Source organism: Papaver somniferum, chromosome 4 (assembly GCF_003573695.1).
Source record: "Papaver somniferum cultivar HN1 chromosome 4, ASM357369v1, whole genome shotgun sequence".
Taxonomy (NCBI): domain Eukaryota; kingdom Viridiplantae; phylum Streptophyta; class Magnoliopsida; order Ranunculales; family Papaveraceae; genus Papaver; species Papaver somniferum.
Window position 1 is genome coordinate 49601245 of NC_039361.1, and position 27288 is coordinate 49628532.

Here is a 27288-nt window from a genome sequence, read left to right on the forward strand (position 1 = left end):
ATGAAGCTGCATCGGTTTTAAATGAAGCTGGTCACATGCACGCAAGTTCATTTAATGAGAATCCTCTTTAGTATACGGTGTCAGTGACAAAGGAAACAGTTACTCTAAATCATCAAGATAAAGACAACAACATGAGGAGTATTTCTTTGGAGAACTCCCAAACAGTTATTATTGTTGGATGTGACACTCAAGGTATGTTACAGGTTAATATTAATAGTGCAAGGATGAGAGAATAAGTGGTCCATAAACATGGGAAGAGAATTAGGATGAAGGAAGGTGGGTCTGGAAATACCAAGAATCTGGATGAGGTTATTAGTTATGACATAGATAGTTGCAATCACTACACCAAATTCAAGGATTAGTAATTAGAAGTCGCAACAGCTTAGCCCATGTTGCGAATTTTCAGTTGCGAAAATTTTGCAACAGTTTATTTCAATTACAAAACTCGCAAGTGTTTGACTTTGTTACAATTCGCAATAGATTGGAGATGTACGCGTGCGACTTGTGAGTGTGGCTACCCACACTTTCAAGATGAATCGGTTTAAGCCTATTCAGATAGTCAGCTTCAAAACCGACTCAGGTTTAGCCTATCTCATTCTCTTTTGAACATAAATCTCATTCTCATTCTCTCTCTCTTGTTCTCTTCTCTCATGTCTGAAATTCGAATGATTTGGTGATTTCAGGGATCTCAAATCCCAAATCAAGCCGACCAATTTATTTTCCGACTTAAGGTTTTGAGGTTTACGTATAAAAGCTGTTTTAGGATTCAGTTTCTCTTCTCTAGTCTCCAAAAACTCTGCACAAAGAAGAAGAAAATCCCTAAACTTCTCATTTCCGTTAAGTATAATGAAGTGTTTCGCTTGATTTTATCTTATGTTTGATATTTGATTATGGGTTTGATTGAATCTGATTTTATATGAAACCCCTTTTTTGTTAGGTTAACATGAATGGTAACAGTATTAGGGTTTTTGTTTTGAAGGATCATGAAAATCGGATGTTTCCGATCAGTAAAGAACCTAACAATCTCTACAACGCTAGCTCCTTCAAACACTCTGGTAAGAAAAATCAACACAACTAGTCTTCTACTTTTGTGTTATGATTTGGGTTTGTTTTGATTTTGTTGGGTTAGATTTTTTAGTATTTTGGTAATGATTTATTGTTGGTGGTGATTTGGGGTATATAGTAGGGTTAGAGAATGCAAAGACAGTCTCAGTTCAAGCTGGAAATGATTCGGGTATTGTTCTTGTAACTACTAATTTTGGTGCATATATCATAGTTTCTAGCTAGGGTTTGTTCTGTATAATATATTTAAGTTTAAACATTAAGTTCAATGTTAACAACTTAATCATAATTGTTATCATTAGGTGGGTTTAGTTTCTAGGTCTAATTTAATGTTCCTCCAAGGAGAGATAAGGGCTTTTAGTTTTAAGTTTGTCTTTGCTTGTATCTTTTTTTATGTTCAAGGTCATTGTTAGGTTTTTGTTTTTTTTCCCTTGTGAGAAGTTTAGTTTCAGTTCTCTTATGAGTTTTTCATGGATGCAATGCTCTTTTACAGGTTTTGTTGCATCTCATTGTTCACAGGCATATGGGTCATGACGATGTTGTGGTCACAGTTTGAGATGCTGGTATGCTTTAATAATTTCGCAACGGTTCTAAACTGTTACGAAAAATTTACGTTGCAACAAGTCGTTGCGAAATGTTGCAACATCGACTTTCGTAACAGTTCGACTATGTTGCAACCGCTTTTTGCAACTGAAATCGGCAGTTGCTAATCACTAAAAATGGTGTAGTGAATATCTTAGGATACACATCTGATGAAAACATGGAGCAATAATTATTAGCTTTTAACTCTTTAATGGGTCAGGAAAGTGAATTCGGGTCGTCAAATACCAACATTCTTAAATCCTATATTGCTTTAGGGGAATTTGATGTTTCATTCGATGATTTCAAAGTTGATAACATCGATCCAGATTCACTTCACAATACTAGAGCTTATAAGAAACCAATTCAATCTCTCATTTCTCGGTATGAAGAAAAAATTTCAACATGATGATTCTTCAGCAACTGAGCATATTAATCTGGAAACGTTTTCTCAATCTCCTAACTCTTACCCTATATTTCATGGGACTGTTCCGGAGCAAAATTCCTCCAAAAGGTTCAAAGCAAAAAAAATTCAAGCACTGATGACCAGATAATCTCTCTTCATTCTATTTCAGCTTTTAATTTCAATAATTTTCTATCTTCTAGTATATTTTCCTCTATTCTTTTAATTAACATCAATCATCATTTTAGCCCTAGTTTTTGCTTATTATTTTACTTGGATAATGAAAATCTTATCTTGGAATGTACAAGGGTTGATAGCTAAGGAAACCAGAGATTATCTACGAAACATAATTCAAAAACATAACTCAGACATTATTTTTCTTGTTGAAACTAAAATTGGGGAAAATAAGGCAAAAATCTTAACTCAAAGTTATAATTATCCAAATTCTATGTATGTTAGTTCAATTGGGTTGTCAGGAGGTCTTGCTCTTTTATGGAAAGACGGTTTCCATGTGATATTGCTTGTAGTAAAGATAACATTATTCATCTAATCATTACATCTAATACTTCTAAGAAAGAGTGGCTTATGTCCTGTGTTTATGGCTCAACTCATTGTGATTTGAAAAAACAACAATGGGAATTCAATGAGGATCTCAGTGAAAATGTTTTTCAACTATGGGATGTTATAGGAGATATCAATGTTCATGTGTCTAAATTTGATGCTTCCACAAATAGGAATCCTCTAGATAATTGAGTTTGTAACATTATCAATGATGTTGGGTTAATAGACATGGGTTATTCAGGAAGTCATCAAACTTGGACTAATATGACTAATGGTAAGGGTTATAATATGGTTAGGATTGATATGGCTCTACAAAATTCCAGCTGGTTAAGAGATTATCCAGATTCTAAGGTTTATCATCTTCCATTTATAGGATCAAATCATTGTCCTATACTCCTTATCACAGAAACAAACTCTTGCAAACCTAGGAATGTGTGGCAACAACGGTCTACAAATCACTGGGTTAAAGATGCAGATAATAATACAATATATTTCCATTCTTTTGCTAATAGGAGAAGACCTAGGAATCATATTTCTGCCTTAAGATATGATCATGGTCAGTGGGTTCATACTCCAAAAGATTTAGAAAAGCTTATAACAAATAACTTTTCCACTCTAGTTACTTCCACCAATCCTATCCTTCAAGATCATTCCTTTAATATCATCAATCATACTATTTTGTCAGCTGGAAATGAGGCATTAATATCTATGCCTTCAAGAGAGGAAATTTATAATGTGGTCAAAAGTATACCAAGATGGAATGCTCCGGGCCCTAACGGCTTCCCAGCAGGATTCTTTCTAACCCAGTGGTCCACTGTTGGAAATGATGTTATTGAAATGGTGCAGAATTTCTTCATTCAGAAGAAAAAGCCATCACATATAAATCAGACCACTATATGTCTGATCCTAAGGTATACAACAAATGTCGATCGTGAGTAGCGGCAAAAAATTGACCAAAACTTCTATTTAATCCATTCAAGTATACACGACAATATCATCATCAGGAACTTTTTCATTAATTGCTGCTAGATTATCAGTAATCTCTTTATTTTGTCGCAAATATTCAAGAACTGTGAGATTTACTTGTTTAATTGACTGCAACTAACCTCTAAGCAGTGATTTTCTTGCAAATAATTGTGTATTAAATTCAGATTTAAGATAATCCCAATATTGTTTTGAAGTTTCTAAGCCAAGAACATAAGAAGAAATGGATTAAGTGAAAGTAGCATTGAGACATGACATCACAAATCTGTCCATAGCAAACCAAAAAACATACTCATGATTAATCTTAAGTACTCATCGATGAAGATCAACAAAACGCATCAGATTGGTACTCGGTTGAAAAAACTCAAATTGATGTCTCTGCAGTAAGTAATATGATCCCTCAAGTTTGATATGGGGAAAAAGGTACAAATATTTTGAAAAGGAAGTTGGATCTGACTTTGTTGAAAATGATCCATTGTTGAGTTTGAGGATTGTGAAAAAGTAGGAGATGCCCTTAACAATAGAAGTAGAAAAACTACAAAATGGATCTATAAATTTTTGAAGGATTATTAGGTTTGCCTAAAACACCAAAATATGAATCAATAAAGAGCGATAATGGAGTTCAGAACTTAGGGTTAGGATCGAAAAGAAATCTCGTTGGAGAAGAAAATTCTTATACCATGAAATAATTCATATGTAGAAAGAGGATTTTATTACTAACTAACTCAGATATTACAGAATAGACAGACTACTATATAAAGAAACATTTATTACACATGTGTGAGATACAGGTTGTATTGACATAGACAGCTCAGACAAGTGTAAATAGTTAAAAGTAAGAAATAACAGAAAGATAGAAAAGTACACTATTAGTCTGTCTTATAACCCCTTCTTGTACCTCTCGCATGCAAACCAAATACTGTACGTACGTGCTATTTAAGTTACATTCCCATCTCAATGTCCTCACCTAATAGTGTGAGAAATTTGAATTATTCATGTTATTAGTTCTAGAAGAAAAAAAGGTTTAAGAACTGAAAAATAGAGAGTGAATTACTATGAAGTGATTTCAATTCTCAACCATGTTATGTTTCGATGGCGTGCAATCCTTCTTATCAAGATTTTCATGGCACTTATTCTTCGAAAATTGTTAATGAAACTCAAGTTTCCCAATCACTTGAGAACAACCAAGCTTTCAACATGATTATAGATGATATTATGGACATGATAGGCAATCCATCAAATGTTGTCTTGTGCTTAATTTTTTTTAAGATGCATTTTTTGTATGGTGAACTTGTTTTATTTTCTAAACATGTAGTCTTGGTTTGAAGGATATATAGATTTGGGTTTCTGAATGTTTATTTACATTTTCTTATACTTAGTTTTTGTTTGCGCATCAATGTTACTAATATTTTTGGTTTTAGATATTTATTTTTTTGTATTCTTGTGGTTTTAGATAATTTTATTGTATGACTATCAATTTACTAATTTTTTTAAACATTTTGTTTAGGTAGAATGAGCGATTCGGATTCCATGGATTCACTTGACATTGTCATTTCTGGATGTCGAAAGAGGTGAGCACAAAGGATGCAGACCAGTAGGGTGGGAATGTTATTGTGGAAACAATCAGCCTTGCTTATGGCTCTACAACCGAACCTAATGAGGTAAGAAAACGACGACAATGCATTAAGAATACAATACTTCACGATGTTATTATAATGAGAGGCTACTTTATAGGAATACCACTAACTTATTCATAACTCAATTTCCATGACCGTATGCGAATGAGAAGATCTTTGTTTTTTAAAATCAAAGTGATATGTGTCAAATTGATGAAGAGTGGCCTCAAGGTATAGATGCACTAGGAATCCCCGGTCACTCACCACATATGAAAACCTTAGCTTGTATTAGGCTACTCGCTACAGGGGTTGCGGCGGACACCATCGATGATTATGTGAGAATGGGTAAAACAACAAATACTTGAAGAGGTTTGTTAGAAACATAGATGCAATTTATAAGAATACTTACTTATGAAGGCCTACTTATTGGCGGAGAATTAAGCAAGGAGTTTCCCAAGAATGCTTGGGAGTGTAGATTGCATGTATTGGCCTTGGAAGAATTTTCCTTCGAGTTGGATGGGACATCACTCATCTTACAAAACTATACCGAAAATTGTGTTAGAGGGGATTGCTCCATATGATTATGGTTTTGGCATGCTTATTTTGGGTCGCCCGGTTCAAACAATGATCTTAATGTGCTAAATTCGTCTCCGTTGTTCGATGATATATTCAACGTAAGTGCCACAAATGTTTAATTTCGAGTAGATAGTACAAGATATAACATGGGCTATTACTTGGCGTATGTAATCTACCCAAAATTATCAACTATTGTTCAAGCTTATAAACGTACAAACACCAATGCAAAATTTTTTTTTACTAAGATGCAAGAAGCGGATCGAAAAGATGTTGAGCATGCATTTGGAATTGTATACACATGATTCATCTTCCGCCACGTGTTGAAGGAAGTACACGTGGAAGACATGCAGCAGTAGGTCATCAAGATACGATGCCACGTCCCAACACCCAGGAAACCTCTATCGCCTATGTCTGTTTATCTTCACGATGATCCAATGGCTCAGGATCAGGAAGCACTGAAGGAACAAGACACCGCGAAGTATTGAAGAGCACCCAAATATCTTCTTTATCCCATCTCAAGGCAGACCCAAGACCAACGGTGGAGATTAACTCCACTGACGAAGATGTGACAGGGGCATCAGACATCTGTCTGACGCGTGCGGACCATCCCAACCACCAACATTAAATACCATAGGCATAGGGTACGTTTCAATCAATCTATAGATGAGAAAGAAGTGACCCATCATCATCTGGCATAGCCACTGGGGGAATCGGTTCAGAACGAGTATACCAGCGACATCGGTACAAAGAATGAGAAGATAAGGTTGCAACTATCTCTGACAGTGGGCCCCATGTATCAACCCTATAAATACCCCTCTCCACTAAGAGGGAGGGGGTCAAGGAATTCTTAGTAAACATAGGAGAAAGAAATAGGAAGAGTAAGTATGAGCTCCATTTCCCCTTTTAGCTTCGTATTTTAGACAGAGGTATTCGACTATCTTTGTAATTCCCAGATACATAGTGAAACACCAACCCCCGTGGACGTAGGCCTTAGTGCTGAACCACGTAAATCATTGTTTCATTTATATTTCAGCACTATACTCATTTTAATGCTTTTATTATTATACTCAGTGATATGTGCTTCGTAGATATGAAATGACACGGAATCACACTCTATGGACTAGACAATGACGAGTTCTAAGACTCTGAGTCGATGATTCATCGTATTTGCATCATTTCATATCTGATTTATTCACCTTAATGTTTTTATCCTCAAATACGATATTATTTGTGTACATGTGGACCTCATCGTGATTTATGTGTTCACAATCTGGCGCTAGAAACAGGGACTCTGTTCCGGTAAAAGATTTATCTTATCCTGTGACTTTACGCACTCTTTTTGTTCCAAGCACCGTTCTTTGAAAATAACAGCGCCTGAAACAGCTTCAGCACGCATCTATTTCTTTCAACAATCAAATCTATGGGTAGATCCACTTTCATTTTTATGGGATCTACACTTTCAAAATATTTTCAAGCGTTTATCTTTGAAAATCAAATCCATGCGTAGATCTACCTTCATTTTTATGGGATTTACATTTTCAAAATATCTTCAAGTTTTTATCCTTGAAAATCAAATCTACGGATAGATCCTCTTTCATTTTATGGGATCTACGCTTTCAAATATTTTCAAGTTTTTATCTTTGAAAATCAAATCCATGCATAGATCTACCTTCATTCTTGTAGGATCTTCGTTTTCAAACTGTTATCTTTGTTATGGGATTTTCCTCACTTCCTGTAAATGCTCGTCTTAGACTAACTCTAACCCAAACCCACGCGGATGTCGTTTCTTCGATGGTGATTTATTTGTGCAGAAAAAAAAGAGGGAATCGAAGATGGAAAAAACGAAGGATATAGGAAAAACCAAAGCATCGTCAAAACAAACACCAAGAACGACACCAGTTATGACACGCAGTAAACAAAAAGGTGAAAAGACGAAGGCTCCAAACCAGAAGACAGATACGACGGAAATCACCTCACCAATAGACACCAATGCAATAGCAACGACAACGGTCAAAGATCTGGCGGCCAAAGCCGATGCGACAAAGAAAGTAGCAGCATCTCGTGCCCACGAAAGACATAAAGGATTTGCGGACTCAACAATGCAACAACCATCCTTCGGAATGCCACCAACAAATGAGATGAACCAAACTCTACCAGTTATCCAGCCCTCGCTGACAGAAAACCAACCAGCGCTCCCTCGTGTCGAACTCCCCGTAACAACCACCGATCCGCCTAATCCTTTGATCCAAACGTTTGATGAAGATCATAATGTGGCTATTAGAGGACAAAGGCAGGTCGGAACTCCGAACCAAGGATCGAATCATTCCCCCCAACTGATGGCGGAGCTTGAGGAATTAAAGAAAAACCAAAAGGTATACGCGGATGCCGTAGCATTGTTAGCTCGATAAATCCAAGAACTCAAAGACAAGATTGCCCAGAGCTTAGAAGCGGCCCCTCAGCATGACGAAGCCAATTCTAAAGCTCCTGAGCCTAATCACGATCAACGAATCATCTTGACGAACGCCAATAATCCCGAACCATTGAACCAAAAAGCAGCCAGAGGAAACGGATCATCCGACCCAGATTACGATCCCGATGATTCAGACTACTTCGATAGTGAGAACCAAAGACCGGGACGATGCAGGATCCAAGAATATCATCAGTGGGCAATGGAAGATCTTCGTACGAAGATGATGGATGAAATCAAACAGTTAAAAGATAGACAAGGGGGAGGAAGACTATAAGAGGTGATGAGAGAAGCTAGCACCACATCTCTGACCCACCACCTGGCCAAAGCGCTCATCCCTCAAAAGTGTCCCGTCCCAGCATTTGAATGTTACGACGGATCTAGCGACCCTGCAGCTCATCTTCGGTACTATAATCGCATCTTAGCCCGATGGGAGAAAAACGATGCAGTCCTTTGCAGATACTTTCCTTCAAGTCTAAAGGTATCGACACTATCTTGGTTTGGCAACTTACCGCCAAATTCCATCGATTCTTACATCCAGCTCACTGAGAGATTCTTAAGAACGTACATGTACAACAAGGCTGTCAACGCCGGGATGGACAAGCTCTTTTCGCTGGCAATAGCTTACAAGGAGGCGATCAGGGAATATACCGACAAGTGTCACAAGATTTGTCAATCTATAGGGAACGTAGATCCAGTGGTTAGCATCAATTGTTACAAGTGGGGTTTGGATAGAATGAGCCCTCTATTCGTTGAGATCCATGGAAGTGTGCCAAACACCGAAGGAGATCTTCGAATCATCATCGAGAAGCATGCCCGTTTGGAAAAAAATCAGCGAGAAAATCCAAGGGCTCAAACGCAGATATCACATCGGACCAACTCAGAACAAGTCAGCAGATCCAAAAGGGGTAACTCGGCAGAACTTCCACGCGGAGATAGCATAGGACAAATAGATGATCTTCGGCGTGACGATCGGAAATTTGAAGACCAAGTCTTCACAAAATTGAATACCAACCACACTCGCGTCCTACGAGAAATCAAGGATCGAGAAGGTCTGGAATGGCCTTGGTCCAAAGGGAAGCAGCCCCCTAGAACCGAGAAATCAAGAGATTACTGTGAATATCACTGTTTCAATGGCCACCAGACCGAGAAATGCAAGAATCTCAAAATAATGACCCAAAAGTTGATTGACGCAGGCGACCTCAAGCAGTACATACAGAAGGCAGATAACGAAGATAGGAACAAACGAAGCAAGCAAGTTCAACTGCCAGAGGGAAACCAAACAGTCAACACCATCTCATGTTCCGAAGCTACAGGACCCTCGCTAACAGCACAGATAGGGAAAAGGTTAAGTAAATAATTCGAAGACTACTGTGAATTATACAAGATCGATGGGGTGGAAGTGGACGAACACGAGCAATGGATGAACGTGCCTACGACCTTCGATGTAGAAGACATCGAGGAGGATATGGAAGATCACAACGACCCCTTGGTCCTCACCTTACTAGTGGCAGGATGCAACATCAAGAAGATCCTCATTGATGGAGGGAGTTCAGTTAACGTTCTATTCTACGACACATTCAAGCGAATGGATCTTAACGACGAACAGCTGATGTCTTCGTATTATACCATCTACGGGTTCAACGGGGCACCTACCAAGCCGTTAGGAGACATTTTTTTGCAAGTAGACGCAGGATCAATGAAAGTTGATAATCGATTCAGTGTAGTGGACGCTCCTTCCCCTATAACACCATCATTGGCTGAAGATGGTGCACAAGCTCAAAGGAGTGGCAGAGACTTATCACCAGTACCTTAGATTTCCAACACCCGGATGAGTAATGGAAATAAAGGGATATCAGGTCACCTCTCGGGAATGCCAGGCTCTACAAAATCAACTCAATAATGAACAAGATGAGCAGCGAAAATTGTTCTAAACAAAGAGGCTGCGAAGGAGAAGGAAATTCATCTTTATCTCGAAGAAATTTCTGGAAGGAGTCTGACAAAGGAGAGCATCGTTCTAAACGCTGAGGCAAGTACTTCGACAGCAGAGGAGGATGAAGAGCCTACCAAATAGCAACTAAAGAATGTCCCTCTCCTAGGGGAACCAAAGCCTACGTTCATAACCGTAGAACCCGTGAAGGAGATCAATATAGGGACCGAAGAAAATCCGAAGATGATCAAGATAGGGACCTTAATGGACAAAGAAAGAGAGATATCCCTGATAAGTTGCTCAAGGAATACGCAGATATCTTTGCGTGGAAATTAGGAGATATGCAAGGGATTGATCCGAGGATAATTCGGCATGAGCTTCGCATAAATCCAGGCACCTCGCCCTTCATGCAGAAAGTACGAAAAGTATCACCAGAGTATCACAAAGCTATTGAGAAGGAACTCCGCAAGCTATTAGAAGCAAGATTCATCAAGGAAGTCAAATATCCAACGTGGATCTCGAATATGGTCATAGTGCCAAAAAGAATGGAGGAGTCAGAATATGCATCGATTTCACCAACCTCAATAAAGCATGTCTGAAGGATAGTTACCCACTCCCAAGCATTGATCAATTGGTAGAGGGTGTCGAAGGATACGAAGATTTATCGTTCATGGATGGATATTCTGGTTACAACCAAGTGGCATTGGCAGAAGAAGATCAATAACATACATCATTCTACGCCCCGCACGGCCTCTATTGTTACACAAGGATGCCCTTCGGACTTCGAAATGCAGGGGAAACATACCAGAGGATGGTTGATACTGTCTTCAAACCATGGATTGGGAACACCTTAGAAGTCTACGTTGACGATATGCTCGTCAAAAGAAAGTTACACAAGGATCACCATCAAGACCTGACGAACATCTTCGAAGCAATGAGGAAGCACATCATGAAAGTGAACCCAGAAAAATGCACGTTCGGCGTCACCTAAGGAAACTCCTTGGGTATCTAGTAACAAAGAGGGGCATCGAAGTAGATCCTGCGAAGATCCAAGCCATCGTAGAAATGTCGTCCCAAAGAACTTGAAAGAAGTTCAGAAGCTCAACGGATCCTTAGCAGTTCTGGGAAGATTCATCGCTAGGTCATCAGACAAATGCAAACATTTCTTCAACATCCTCAAAAAAGGGAGCAAGTTTGAATGGACCGCTAAATGCGAAGAAGCTTTTCAAAAGATCAAGGAATATCTAGCCACGATCGCAATCCTATAAAATCCCAATCCCGACGAAGTACCGACCCTTTACATAGCGGAAAACAAAGATGCAGTCAGCGCAGTACTGGTCAAGACGAATACAAAGATAGAGCAACCTATTTATTACGTCAGCAAAACTATCAACACGGCAGAAAGAAACTATACGAAGATCGAGCAGCTCATCTTGGCGCTAGTGTGGGCTACCCAAAATCTAAGGACTTATTTTTTGACTCACTATGTTCGGGTTCCATGCAAAGCACCGTTGGAAACGGTTTTCAAGAGCGCTGGGAAAGTAGGAAGGATAACAAAGTGGAACACTCACCTTGATCAGTTCAACATTATCCATGAAATCCAACACTCCCAAAAATCACAAGTCTTGGAGGATTTCCTCGCAGACCTACCCCTGGAAAACGATGAGGAAGTAAGGGGCATACCATAAATAGACGAAGGAAAAGACCCGGTTGACATCCTCGAGCCCTCAAACCAAAGGCGATGGGAGGTTTTCGTTGATGGATCGAAGAATAGGGAAGGTGCGGGCATATGCATCGTAATCACCACCCCTACCGGAGAAAGGATCGTGCACGCATTAAGGTTGGAATTCAGAGGATACACCAATAACATCGTCGAATATGAAGTTGTAGTGCACGCTCTTCGTTTGATAATAGAAATGGGAATAACCGATGTACGCCTTACAAGTGATTCAAAACTGGTTATACGACAGATAGGGCTAGATTATAATGTCTACGACGAGACCCTTTCAGCATACATGGCCTTGGTCCATACTATGGCATCCCAAATTCCAAATATTAAATTTCGGCATTTATGCAGAAAAGAACTTAGGAATGCCGATGCTTTAGCTTAGAGATGTCAAACGGGCAAGCTAGGGTCAACCCGGCCCTAGCTTGACAAGCCATGGACGGGTTAGGGTCAGCCCTAGCCCTAGTACTATTCATGTACAAGCCAAAAACCCCAACCCTAGCCCTAGACGGGTTGGCTCTAACGGGTTGCGGGTTGGCTTGTTAAATGGGGTGGTTGAAACTAAAATCACTTAAATGTATAAAAAATTTAGTGGGCAGAGGGATCACTACTCCGTAATCCTAAATCAAATGAAATTTGGATTTTATTAAATCATTTAAGGAAATATGAACTTTGATTTCTAGCACAACACCCTAAAATTCTTAAATTAGTAACTTAAAATTCCTAAATTAGTAATTCACATGAAATTGAAGGGTTGACGGGTAACCCGCGGGTTGACCCTAACCCGGCTTGTTTTTACTAGGGCTAGATATGACAACCCTAACCCGGCTTGTTTAGACAACAAGCCAAGCCGAGCCGGGTTAAAACAAGCCAAGCTAGGTCCAACCCGCGGGCCGGGTTAGAAATTGACAGCTCTACTTTAGCTTATATATCATCCATGCTGAAGATGAAAGCATTCAGGCAATCAATATAACAAGTGTATACGAGCCCTCGGTCTTCCCTCAGGAATCCTTCGCTACAAATCGTGAAGACGACATAGGGGAGGATATCGCTGACGATGATGTAGGGGAAGAAATCGCTGATGACTTTCACGAAGATGATATCATGACAAGAGCTAACGAGGACGAAGACTTCGAAAATGAAGAAGATTGGAGAACCGAAGTTCATCTCTTCCTTAAAGAAGGAACGCTACCTACAGACCTGAAGCAGGCTATAAAAGTGCAGTCAAAGGCGGGAAGGTACGACCTCAGGGACGAAATTTTATACAAGAAGTCTTTCCTTGGACCATTGTTACGCTGCCTATCAAGAAAAGAAGGACACCGGGTTTTGAAGGACATACACTATGGGGACGCAGGTAGCCACAGTGGGATGAGATCCTTAGCAGACAAGGAAAAAATGCAGGGATATTACTGGCCAACGATGATACCTGATGCTACGAGAATGTCGAGGATATGCGAGGAATGCCAGCGCTTTGCCAAAAGAATCCATGCACCGGCAACAAATCTGAATTCGATGGATAGCCCATGGCCTTTCTCGAAGTGGGGCATAGACATCGTGGGACCCCTGATCGAAGGATCGGGGAAAAGACGATTCTTGATAGTAGACACAAATTATTTTAGTAAGTGTTAGAAGCCAAGGACCTAGCAAGAACCCGCGACTCGGATGTATTCACGTTCATCTTCCAAAACATTATTTGCAGGTTTGGCATCCCAGAATAAATTGTCTCCGACAATGGCAAGCAGCTGCAAGGGAAGAACATTGACATGCTCTTCGATACCTTCAAGATCAGGAAGAACAAATAAACCCCCATATATCCTCAAAGAAAAGGCCAAGCAGAAGCCACGAACAAGACCCTTGCCATTATTCTCAAGAAGCAGTTGGACGAACACAAGGGACGATGGTGTGAGAAATTACACAACGTGCTGTGGGCATACGGAACAACCCGAAGGCTCGTTTATTTGGAAGAAACAAGGGAAACAGCGCTACAAAGGATGGAGAATTACCAACGAAGACTGGCAAGGGAATACAACAAGAAGGTTAGACTTAGAAACTTTGTAGAAGGACAGTATGTGCTGAGAACTATACCCCAATACCAGCGAGAGAAGAAGTGGGGAAAGCTAGCACCAACATGGGGAAGACCTTTTGTTATGCATGATATTGCAAAAAATGGATCTTACTACCTTCGTAAACTAAAAGGAGAAATACTCAGACACCCGTGGAATCCGAAGTATATCAAGCCATACTATTCATAAAAGCAACGCAGTTCTGCATCTGTGTGAAGAGCACCAGAAGAAGAAGACAGTGTACCCGCTTGACATTTTTCTAACTCTGGACGAGGAATAACAGACCTCAACTCATCAATCGAACGAGCTTTTTGAATTCTATTGGGGAAAGTAACTATTTACAATCTCTCGGGACTCCCCTATCAGCGTCTATAAGTGTAGAACCATGGGGAAGGCTTCCAACAGAAAGAGATACCCAACCAACTAATAAGACATCGTCTCAGCGGGATGAATGAATGTAAATACTTTAATAACGCATTACATATCCGGGAACGCTGCATCAACCCCCACCGTTCGGTGATCCTCTGGCCAAGGATTAGCCAGCGGGGTGACAGTTCCAAAGTCAATAACGAAGGTGCATACCTTCGTTACTGACAACAAACACTTTTTATTATCTACTTAATTTTCAATATCTATTTACTCGCTGCCTAAAAATCAAATAAACTAATGATGCAGGTAAAACGAAGTTGTACATATACAAATAAACGATGATATACTCCATAAAAGTTGATTACAAGTTCAGAGAAATAAGCAAGAAAAGAAAGATACAACAAAAAATGGCCCGGAGCCAAGTAATCAACAAAGATCAACTTTCTATGACATACGCAGAAATCTACTTCTCCTTGGAAGACTCCACGTGATCAGCAGGATTCTTCGGTTGAGACGAAGGAACATTTCCTCCCGAAGAAGGGTCAGAGGTGTAGGTCATCGGCTCGGGTACAGGGCTACGAGGAAATTTCTTGGTAATACCATGGTCCCTTAGAAGGCCTTGCTCAATCTTGGTCAACGTCTTGTTGATCTCCTCGGCAAGCTGACTACGAGCCTTATGCGCAATCACAGTGGCCTTGATCTCAGACTTCGACAACGAAGACTTCAGCTTAGATACCTCCATAACCGCCTCCTTTGCGGCTTCGTCCTGAGATCCAGCCAGCCCTTCATAATACCTAGCCTGACCCTGCTGGTGTACTAGGTTGGATTGAGCCTTTTCAAGCCTTTCATTTGCAAGGCTAAGCTGTCCCTCGAGCTCTGAAAAAGAAAACACAAATACGTGAGAAGATCAGAGTAAAGGAAGTGCTCACGACCATACACATATATACCTTCACATTAGCGAAGCTATTTCATATTCATTTACTACGGCATCCCGGGTATCGTCGAGGAAATCATACTCGTCGGAAATTTTCTTATAATCCAATTGAAGATTCGTGAGATCAAACTGACACTCATCCAACTCTACCTGCTTCATGGAATCTAAATGCCGAAGGTGGTTGACTTCGTTATTCATCTCTTCTATCCCTTTATTAAGCCTGTACATATTAATCTCAAGACTTTTCTCGGAATCCACTAAACAAGCGACATAATCCCGAGAAGCCGCTAAAGCATTGCTGAGTGCATAAGCCTCAGCTCTGGCTTCGTCCCTCTCCCGAACAAAACGATGTATGTAATCCTGAACCTCAGGGTCAAGATATGAACGAGATTTACGTAGCTCTTCTTCTAAGTTCGCTATCTTGGTTTCTAAACGATAAATACTCTCACGAGCTTCGTCAAGACCTTTTTGGGTCCTCTTTAGGATCTCGTTGAACTGTTGGCGATCGACATTATAACGATTTTGCATGTCAACCGCCAGCTGCCGTTGCTGTCGATAATGAGCCATAAATTTATTATGCTCATCTGCCCGAGCGTTCCACTTTTCAGCCTCTTTTTTGATTTCTCCATTAATTCCTTAATCCGAGAAGCTTGGCGAGTCCTCTCATTCCGAAGCCATGCCAACTCTCGGATATCAACCACCGAAGATAGGGCTGGAGACTCAGACAACACACTAAGAAGACAAAAGAGGAATACGAAGGGAAGAAAAGAAACAAAGACAAACCTTTAGAAGACGAAGCATCTTTACGGGCTTTCTCCAACTCACTACGAACTAATGCAAGCTCAACACGAAGCTTCTCCTTCTCGGCTCCGAGCTGATCCTTCCCCTTCAGAAGGTTCATCAGTTCCAATATCTCCTTGTCCCTAGCAGAAATAAGCACTTCAGCAGCGTTCAACTCTTCTTCCCTATGACGAAGCTTTGCCTAAAGCTTGAGGGCCTTCGCCTTGAAGAATTGGTACAGAGTATTCTTGCAATGTTCACTTCTCATTATCTATGATAATCATGAACAAACCATAACTATTAATAAAAAGGTATGTCAGCAATAAAAGATGGAACCTACGATAACTTACTTCAAGAACACGCTGTTAGGGATAACCGTACTGGTACCCATCAGTGATAACCATCGTTTCAGCAACAGAAGAAGGGGGATCGACCAATAAGCTGGTAGAGGTAGCTCCAAAATTCTTCTCCCAACTTTCGGCAACGTCATCAGGAGACGACAGCTGCATCCTTTGACGGGTAAAGGCATCAGATTTTTTCTCACCAAATATCACTGGGGCAAGGTTCGACACAAACATCATACTTTTCTTCATCAGCCAATCCAGTATAGTATCATCACCATCCTGCATCAGGGCTCTATCAAAACCCTCTGAAAGTGAACCAGCGGAAGTTCCAATATCAATCGCGTCCTCTTGACCAGTGGAACACCTCTTGGCCCCGGCATCCTCGTTAACACGAGTCTCATCACCCTCTTGAACAGCTGCCTTTTCTCCACCGGTCCTAGCATCCTCTTCATCACTGGTCCCAGTAGCCTCTTCATCACCGGTTCCAGCTGCCTTTTCGCCGCCAGCCTCAATTCCCACCTCACCAGCGGTTTTCTCACCTTCATCCCCAATAACATCCCATTCATCATTCAGCGAAACCAAAGAAAACTCCTTAGCTAGTCCCATGTCAGCGTTAATATCCGTCAGACCATCAGCGGAGTGAATCTTACCAAAAGAAAATTCTGCGGGGGGTTTGTTGGCTGAGGCTCAGCATCCCCATTCCCCTGGTATTGCGCCGATCCAATAGGGGGATCGTTCATCGGAATGTCATACATAACTCTCTCTTCGTGGGTACCAACATCGTTTCTTGCATCCTTCTCATGATTAGGAGGGGAAGTATTTATTCGTTCCCCATCATCGGTAACCTCCTCTTCGTCCTCAACATCTTCATCATTCACGGGGCTGTTAACCTCATCCTGAAAATCTGCCTCCTCCGTAGGGGCAGTAGAAGACTGAACCGCGCCAATCTTCTTTTTCTTCTTTACTTAAGGATATAACACTCAACGTATCAAAACGACGACTATTTACCTTAAACTAAGAAGAAAAGGGGCAACATAAGGGACCATACCTTGGAAGCGGCTTTACCCTTCGGAGGAAGGTTAGCATCGGAGCTTTCGTCTTCATCAGCAACATCAAAGGCATAATCGAAACTCATGCCATCAAAGCTCAACTGCCAGGAGCAGAAGTCACCATAGCGAGCTAGAGCACTATCACGAGGTTGATTACCAGCAGTAGGAAGCCAACCCCGTGGACCAGGTACCCAGCCGTAAGCCCAAGGACCCGACAACTTCAATAACGGTGGCGTGCCACTCATAGTCGTGATCACGCTTGATCTTTTCACGACTAGGAAAGAGTTTTCGCTGAGAAGTCCCTTCGGTACCAGGAATAGCGAAGCTTTGAATCACTCACCTCACTTAAGATACGAACTTCACCACGAGAAGCAGGAATTGAACGAATACCTACACTCAAAGGCTTGCGGTTCCTACCGTTGATATAATCCCCAAAAGAGGCATTAAAGTTTGCAGGAGTATACAAGTCTCTCTCGGCGGGATCGGGAGTATAGCAGGTCATCGTCGTTTCACCATGACTACGAAGATAACACTCCCTAAAGGTCTGAAGAAAGTTCCCACTTAGCTGCACCACTGAACGACAATGAGTATTGTGAGTGGAACCTTCGCGATCGCCCAGAACGTCATAATAAAAAGAATCACCCGACCTATACAAGGGTAGCATCAAACCCGCCTCGAAGGCTCCCATAGTAGTCAGCAAATGAAATTCATCATACTTATAATTCACGATCATATCATAGGTAAGATCATCATCTGGCTCAAAGAACTTAACATCAAAAGCTTCGAGGCCATGCTTCTTCTTGAACGCTTCGAGATCTACATGCTTGAAAGTGATTTTCTTCTTCCCCACCGAAATGCTTCGTATCATCGGAACAACATCAGAGTCATCGGGCTCATTCAACAATGGCTTCTTCGTTTTTGGAGGATTTAAATAAGAGTCTTTCCTTTTAACCGGTGGATTCCTCGGAGGGTCCGTTGGGGGCATTGTAGATTTTGAAGAACACTCCTTCACCAAAGGAATGGATTTCGAAGATCTAGGTCTCGACTGCATCGACGCCTGAGGCGGTAGGGACTGAAGAGGACGAACATTTAATGGTTCAGTGCGCTGGGGAGAAGGTTGTTGCACACCCTTCGGATCAGCACGCTGAGAAGAGGGGTTAGCTACTAGACGGTTAACCGCATACCGAGACCCTTTCGGTAGATCTCTTTTCTTCGTAATAGAGACCCTTGGACCCGAAGACTATGGAACTTTCTGGGCTCGTGGATCTGGCGGCGAACACCTTGGCGGACCACCTTTTGGCGGAGAAATATCAGGACGTCTATGTGGAGATCTGTAAGGGCTCGATGGCGGAGTCTGATAAGGAACCCGATGGCGATCAACCATATCTACGAAGGGGAACAGAAACAAGGTAAAGGTTAAAACAAAGAAGTTAACAGATCAAAAGATTAGGGTTTGACAATTTTCGCAGTTCATCAGAAACATCGACAGGGGCACAAAGACAAATAGACTTACAAAGACGAGAAACCCTAATTCAGTCATAAACACCAAAAATAAGCTTCGATGACCAGCAGAGAAGTCTTAAGTTTTTGCGAAAAAGAACAGGGGCAAGTATGTATACTTTTGTATATTTTGTTTTTTATCGCAAAAACCTAGATAGAGCAGCAGAAAAAAAATGAATATCTGATGAGCACGTAAGTGTGATGCATTTTCACCCATAACTACATTCGCTATGACTAATTTAATCACTAATAATCTTGTTTTAAGTCTTTTCAAGGAAATAAGCTCTTTTGGAAAAATAGATCGAAAAAGTGTTAAAGGCAACCAGAGGAACTGATAAAGGAACCCATCATTTCAGATACGGGCACCCAACAAATGGATAGAGGCACCCTATTCTTCTTCATTTGAAACAGATTCACATAATGGGAGATCTCAAAGATTTAAGGAAAAAATATCTTCTTGCTTATTATACAGGAAGTTTTCATATCTTGAAGTTAAAAGAGATAATATATTGATGAGTTTGTTTTTATTGAAAAGGAGAAAGAAAATCTGTGGTTTTATTCATAAATAAAAAAAGATAATATCCCCAGGATTTTATTCTAGCAAATAGAGGAAGATGTGTGATAAATGGAGAAAGAAATAATTCCTGAGATATCTTTCGTTAAAGAGAAGATCTGGTGGAGTTATGGAAGAATATTTTTAAAAGATGTTTGAGTAATAGGTTGTTGTGTATAAATAGGGTGCTAATAGGACCAAACAGGCATCCAGAGAGGGGGGAGTTTTAAAAGAGCAAAATAGTTGCGTTTAATTTTTCTCCTTTTCTCTTCTTTGTAAACACCATTTGAGCAATAAAAATAAATTTTGAGTGTGTTTTCATCATGAGAAGCTAAACCTCATCACTGGGACGACGGAGGAAGCCGAATTTCATACATTGTAAAATTATTTTACTCTCTATATGACTTTTGCACTTATTTTAAATTGATTTATGATTTGAATTAATTAGTTATTATTTTGTTCGATGGGTCATACTTGCTTAAACGTTTGATGTCCCATTCTTACGATTTATAACTAATGTTTTGAGAATCTACCTTGGCAAAAATAAGAGTCAATATATTTTATTTATTGAGCTATAATTTCCGACGAATAAATAATTGAACCTTATGATATGACTTCGGTGAACTCCTAGTCCCAGTAACTCTCTCTTTTATTATTTTCATTAAACCTTTAAATTTAATCTTCACAAGTCTTAGAGTTTGAATCCTTATTTACAACAACGACAATCAAAAACCTCATCAATCAACTAAAATCTAGAACAAGATGATGAACACCATACCTGGAGGTTGAGCGTTTTAGAAGATCAAAGGTGAACAAGGTCGAAACTATTGGAGAACAGTAACGACGGCTTAACTCAGAGAATATTGTCAGAGTTGGTCGAAGTTGTAAGGAGAATCAGGAGAAGCAGCAGCAGCAGTTAAGAACTAAAGAACAAAGAAGAACTAGAAAAAAGAATGAAGAGTCAGGAAGAATAAACCGACAAGGAGTGAAGAAGGATAAAATTTATTATGTTAGAAACTTCTCTCATATTTATAGCAAGAATAACCTCCCATGAATCAAGGGGAAGTTAATTCCAATAGTGGGAAACGTGGGCCAGGGATAAGGAGAAGTTAATAAGGAGAGATGAATGTGGAGACGGTTTTTTCTCCAAACTTGGAGAGGCTTCAAGCTTAGAGAAAAGGGGAAAATTGTATACACATGATTCATCTTCCGCCACGTATTGAAGGAAGTACACGTGGAAGACATGGAGAAGTAGGTCATCAAGAGACGATGCCACGTCCCAACACCCAGGAAACCTCTATCGCCTATATCTGTTCATCTTCACGATGATCCAATGGCTCAGGATCAGGAAGCACTAAAGGAACAAGCCACCGCGAAGTACTGAAGAGCACGCAAAGATCTGCTTTGTCCCATCTCAAGGAAGACCCAAGACCAGCGGTGGAGATTAAATCCACTGACGAAGATGTGATAGGGCATTGGACATCTGTCTGATGCGTGTGGACCATCCCAACCACCAGCATTAAATACCATAGGCATAGGGTACGTGTCAATCGATCTTTGTATGAGAAGTAAGTGACCCATCGTCATCTGGCATAGCCGCTGGGGGCATCGGTTCAGAACGAGGATACCAGCGACATCGGTACAAAGAACGAGAAGATAAGGTTGCAACTATCTCTGACAGTGGGCCCCATGTATCAACCCTGTAAATACCCTTCTCCACTAAGAGAGAGGGGGTCAAGGAATTCTTAGTAAACATAGGAGAGAAATGGGAAGAGTAAGTATGAGCTCCATTTCCCCTTTTAGCTTCGTATTTTAGACAGAGTCATTCGACTATCTTTGTAATTTACTTGATACATAGTGAAACACCAATCCTCGTGGACATAGGCCTTAGTGCTGAACCACGTAAATCGTTGTCTCATTTATATTTCAGCACTTTACTCATTTTACTGCTTTTATTATTATACTCAGTGATATGTGCTTCGTAGATATTAAATGGCACGGAGTCACACTCTATGGACTAGACAATGACGAGTCCGAAGACTCTGAGTCGATGAGTCATCGTATTTTCATTATTTCATATCTGATTTATTCACATTTTTATCCTCAAATGCGATATTGTTTGTGTACATGTGAACCTCATCGTGATTTATGTGTTCACGGGCATTTTACAAGCAAAGTGGAACATAATAAGAGGTCTGGTGAAATATTGGGATGAAGAAAACTTGAAAAACATAATATTGGCTTGTGTAATCTTGCATAACATGATAATCAAAGATGAGCGACGATATGGAGCATGGAAAACACTCGAAGATGATGACTATAGGATTTTTCGTGATACGACACCACAACAAGACATAAAGTATCATGAGTTAAATAATGAAACCTTGTATAATCATCTTCGTGAAGGTTTAACGAAACACGTATGACAAAAATTCGGTATGGATGTGGCGACATGACTACCGCTACAATAGATAAAAGTCCGACAAGTATTTTGTGGTTTTTCTACTGATGCCTTTTATCAACATGTAAGAAAAGTATACCAAATGATCACGTAATTACAATTTTCTTTTTTTGTATGAAACATATGCTTGTCTAGATTCCAGAATGATTGAGTTTTCTCATTTCCGTTATGGGCTAAATCCTAGGGAGCAATTAGAGAGATTGTTGCGCAAACTGCAGATTTTTTAATTCTTCTACTGCTTCCTTTTATCAACCGGTATAAAAAGTATACCAAACGATGTTCGAATTTTAATTTTTCTTTTTGTATGAAATATATGCTTGTCTAGATTCTAGACTGATTGAGTTTGCTCAATTCCGTTATGATTTGAATCCCACAGAGTAATTTGAGAGACTGTTGTGCAAACTGCATACTTTTTGTTCTTCTATTGTTGCCTTTTGACCTACTTGTATGAAAAGTATACCAAATGATGTTGGAGTTTCAATTTTTTTTTGTATGAAATGTATATTTTTCTAGATTCCAGAATGATTGAGTTTGCTCAATTCGATTGTTTTATGAAACCTAGGGAGCAATTTGAGCGACTGTTGCGCAAACTGCAGATTTTTTGGTTCTCTACTGTTGCCTTTGGACTTACTTGTATGAAAAGTATACCAAACGTTATCGTAATTTCTATTTCTTTCTTTTTTGTATGAAAGATGTGCTTGTCTAGATTCCAGATTGGTTGAGCTTGCTCAATTCCATTATGTGTTGAATCCTAGGAGCAATTTGAGTGACTGTTGTGCAAACTGAAAATTCTGTCCGAATAAATTTAACAACCTTCTTTTGATTAAACCTTGCAACATAGAAAACAAAACATGAACACAAAAAACATTACCACCTGCTCTCTACTTTGTTGACTCTAGTTATTCTCAAGTATCTCTTGTTGTTTCTTTTCAGGGCATTCTCGCCCGGCCGGAGATAACTTAGACCAATTGGCCATCATCACTTTTTTCTCGCACTCTTTTAGTTTATATTTCCCTCGTTCTTGTTTTTTGAGATAATTTATGAATTTTCATTGCCTTCGCTAAAGATAAATTCAACCGAATCGCTAGAAGTGCCATTGTATTTTGCTTGTTTTTCGACTATGAGATTTTTATTTCCGGGTCCCCTTTGTTTCTCAGTTTGAGAATCATCGGTATTATTTGTACTAGTACCGTTGTCCATATCATTATTGTTGTCAACATCTTCAACTACCACCGGTGGGGTTGGCGGGGTTTGTATATGTATATATAGTATATATACGGTCCATCGGTGAATTTTGCGTAATCTTAACCAGTTTCATTTTTGTATAATTCATAGAATGCATCAAGGTTGAATGCTTTCTTATAAATCTTCAAGTACTCAATCCGAGCGTGAATAATCTACAATGCAAACATATAAAATTAATCCAAACTCTTAATAGCAAATATAAGTAAAACAAAAACTTAAAATACTTACCAAGTTTTTGGGTACCCAACCACTCTTTCCTGATAGAGTTTTCCGAGAACTCCAACAACTAGTTTCACATCATTTTTAATTGCGCATATCCGATTTTCTAAACTAATCTTTTCTCTCCCATTTGGATTAGCTTTTGTTTTCTCTACAAATAAAGGAATAATTCGATTCCAGTATCGGTTTCTCGGTTGACTAACAACTACGCTACAATCACCCGTAATTGCAAGATGCTTCACAAAGTGCTATGTCTTCCTCTGTGGTATAAGTGATTTGTTGCTTTATAGGTTTTTTCTTTTTTGAGGTAGACATAGTTGTAAATAAAGAAAACTAGTTGGGTAGAAGAATTGAGAAGAAGAAAATTAGTTGGTGTGAATTTGGTGTTGAGAATTTTGGTATATATAGTGGAAAAATAGAATCGTTGGTTGCGCAACAGTAACTTTTCTTTTTTTCAAAAGTTATGTATACAGGCAGCCGATGTTATGCCTCATGTGATGAAAAATATAACAAATGGCTAATAATCAGTCGTTTTTTTTTCTCTATGAGGGCTGAAGTTCAGCCGTATATACACTGCAAAACGGCACATTTTTAGCCTCCTCACTTGGACGGCTAAAGATCAGTCGTTCAGTGAAGACTTTCCAACGCTCACTCGTCTCAATGAGTGTGTGAGTGATTCTAAGGGAAAGTGGACCTCTCCACTTCCCATAGTGTCACCACATTAGATCAAATCCAGTGAGACTCATTCATATTGAATGAGAACCCTCACTCCAACAATATCAGTGCTTTAGTATCTATAATAATATCAGTACGAGGATCAACTTGTTGCTAAAAACCTTCGTATTTCTCTCTTTCCACACCAGCCGTAAAATCTCATAAGGCGACCATTTCCAGACTTCAACTTCCTATCAGATAAACCTTTTTCGTAGCAAGGTTCAAAGTTCAAATGCAAGTTGTAGTGAAAATACCAAGACATTTTGAAGGCTTTTATTAAGTAGTGCCAAATCTGTCTAGTGTACTCATAATGGTATAATAAGTGATCTCCATGTTCTTCTTCATTATCACCCAACTTGCATACCATATCTAGAGTTGTCATGTTCTTGTGCTAAATATTTGTTAGAGTCATAATGGAATTGTGAAAAGTTGTCCATAAAAGTACAAAATCTTTGGATCTTCGGAGTTTGGTGGTATTCACTTCTTCCAAATGAAAGAAGAAGAGGTAAAATTCTAACACGTTTAATAAATACACTATTGATAAATACTTTTCAAAAATATTTATTTTTCATTTAATTATTTTTCTACTAGGCTAATTTTTTTATTATTAATAGTTAAAATGATTATACTTCAAAAAAAATGATTATGAAATATTTACAATAAAATCGTTAAAACAACTAGAAACAAAATACATTTCATCAAAATTAAAACCGTCACGGACTTCAAAAAGGTTAACAATTTAAGAATCCTCTCCTTAGAGATGTTGGTGTTTTTAGAACTGCTATTTTTCTTCTTCTACTCCTTAACCATACTAGATATTACCACAAGTTGTGACAGATAAACCATGACTAAAATATCATCATTTACAACTGAAGCATGCATCAAATTCAGAAGATAGCGTGTTAGGGTCTGGATTTGATGCCATAACATTCTTTAGGGACTTTTTTCCTCATCCCCCTTATTAGCTTGATCAACCTACAACTTTAAATCAACCTCAAATAATCATAGTAGTCTAGTGTGAAAAAGCGGGGGTCTAACAACACCACCCAATATTTCGCTTAGCAATCTGTATGGACTAACTCCAAAATACTTTCTAGAGAATCAACTAGACAGTCAGACTCAATCTAGGTAAAAGTATCTCAAGGAGTTAATATCTCTCTCTTGTTTTGATTTACTCGATCTAATAGAAATCAGCGAGTCTTTAATCAAACACAAGGAATAACTTGGATGGTACCAAAGACCAATATCCGAGGATCAATCAATGACAATCAACAACCAAAGGTTGGATTACTCTAATTGATGATCTAACGCACAACCTGTATTATTTCACTTATAAAGATAAAACAATATAATGCGGAAACTGAAATAACACAGACACCAGAAATTTTGTTAACGAGGAAACCGCAAATGCATAAAAACCCTGGGACTTAGTCCAGATTGAACACAAACTGTATTAAGCCGCTACAGAAACTAGCCTACTCCAAGATAACTTCGGACTGGACTGTAGTTGAACCCCAATCAGTCTCCCACTGATCCAAGGTACAGTTGTACTCCATACGCCTATGATCCTAGCAGGATACTACGCACTTGATTCCCTTAGCTGATCTCACCCACAACTAAGAGTTGTTACGACCCAAAATCGTAGGCTTTAACAAAAAACAAATCTGTCTCACGCAGACAAGTCTGTCAAATGATCAATCTGTCTCCCACAGGAAAATCCTAAAGTTTTTTGTTCCGTCTTTTGATAATAACCAAGGTGAACATGAACCAATTGATAATCCGGCCTTATATTCCCGAAGAACAGACTAGATAAATCAATCACCTCACAACAATCTTAATCGTATGGTAGCGAAACAAGATGTTGCGGAATCACAAACAACGAGACGAAGATGTTTATGACTACTTTTTATATCTTGCCTATCGGAGATATTAATCAAAAGCAAATCAATCTGATTGTACTCGTATGATAGAAGATGCAAGATCAGATCACACAACTACGATAAAATTAGTACCAGTCTGGCTTCACAACCCCAATGAAGTCTTTAAGTCGTTAACATGGTTTTAGAAGAAGAAAACCAAAGGTTACAGGAGAAACGACTCTAGCACGAAAAATAGTATCACACATGAGGTGTGGGGATTAGTTTTGCAGAGTTGCTAGATGTCCCCTTATATAGTCTTTCAAATCAGGGTTTCGCCTTGATAACAAAGCAAACAATATCCACCGTTAGATGAAAACCTGATTTATATTCAAGCTAATATTTCTCAACCGTTAGATCGAAAACTTAGCTAGTTATACACAAATGAAATGTATGTTTCTAGGTTTGTTAACCGTACCCAAACGTGTACATTGTTGGTTCAACAATAGTTATCCAAAAGGTTAGCCATATGAGCATTTCATACCAACCATATTCTTCTTCACCATAACTAGTTCAAGTGACTCAAATGAACTAGTTAGAGAGTTGTTAAATTGCAAGGAAATCTTATGTACTACACAAGACACAATTGAAGCAAAGATGATTTGATTCACTTGAATCGATTCATGAAATTTATAGCCACGGTTTGCAATTTGCATTTATTAGTCGTTATAAGTTTAAGTTCAGAAATAATCTTCAGATATATAACCTTCTTAAGTTCACACACTAGGTTCGCGGACTTAAGCAACCGGGTAGAGTTTACAAACTCCAGAAGAAAATCTCGGCAAAGACTTTCCGCCGGTTCGCGGACTGGTACTCACGTAACAAGTTTTTCAACTCCAGCAGAATTTCCCGGGATGAGAAGTTCGGCAGTTCGCGGACTTGGCAAAAAGCCATTCTTCCGGTTTGATCAACAAAGTTCGCAAACTTTGGTTCAGGAATAAGACTTATGCACATATGTGTTTCCACAATAATACTTATGTCCATCATTGGTTATGTAATCTAAACTCTTATTCCAACCATTGAAACATTCTTAGAGGACGTTATACAGTTGTTACACCATTTCTCGTCAAAGTAATTTTCAGAGTGATCGAAACATATCATGACTTTCGTCACTAGGTAAAGATAAACATGATCGAAGCGAAATGTTTACCAACACATATTTCGAGATATAGATAGGCGAGGTATACTCGACTCGAAATACCAAATGTGTATAATCTAAGTCTATATATAGCATACG

The 27288-nt window shown here is 39.4% G+C and overlaps 1 protein-coding gene across 1 annotated transcript; it reads left to right on the forward strand.

Moving 5' to 3' along the window:
* The first annotated feature begins 8531 nt into the window (after positions 1 to 8531).
* LOC113272492 lies at positions 8532 to 9608 on the forward strand. The gene is made up of 2 exons (XM_026522318.1): positions 8532 to 9363; positions 9445 to 9608. The coding sequence occupies exons 1-2, from the start codon at positions 8532 to 8534 to the stop codon at positions 9606 to 9608; spliced, it is 996 nt and encodes a 331-aa protein (XP_026378103.1).
* Positions 9609 to 27288: the final 17680 nt, after the last annotated feature.

Excerpts from the sequence above, each read along its gene's own strand:
- LOC113272492 (XM_026522318.1), top strand. The coding sequence starts at position 8,532 with ATGAGAGAAGCTAGCACCACATCTCTGACCCACCACCTGGCCAAAGCG. Across the intron at positions 9,364-9,444 it reads CGAGAAATCAAGAGATTACT|GCGACCTCAAGCAGTACATA; the intron begins GTGAATATCACT and ends TGATTGACGCAG.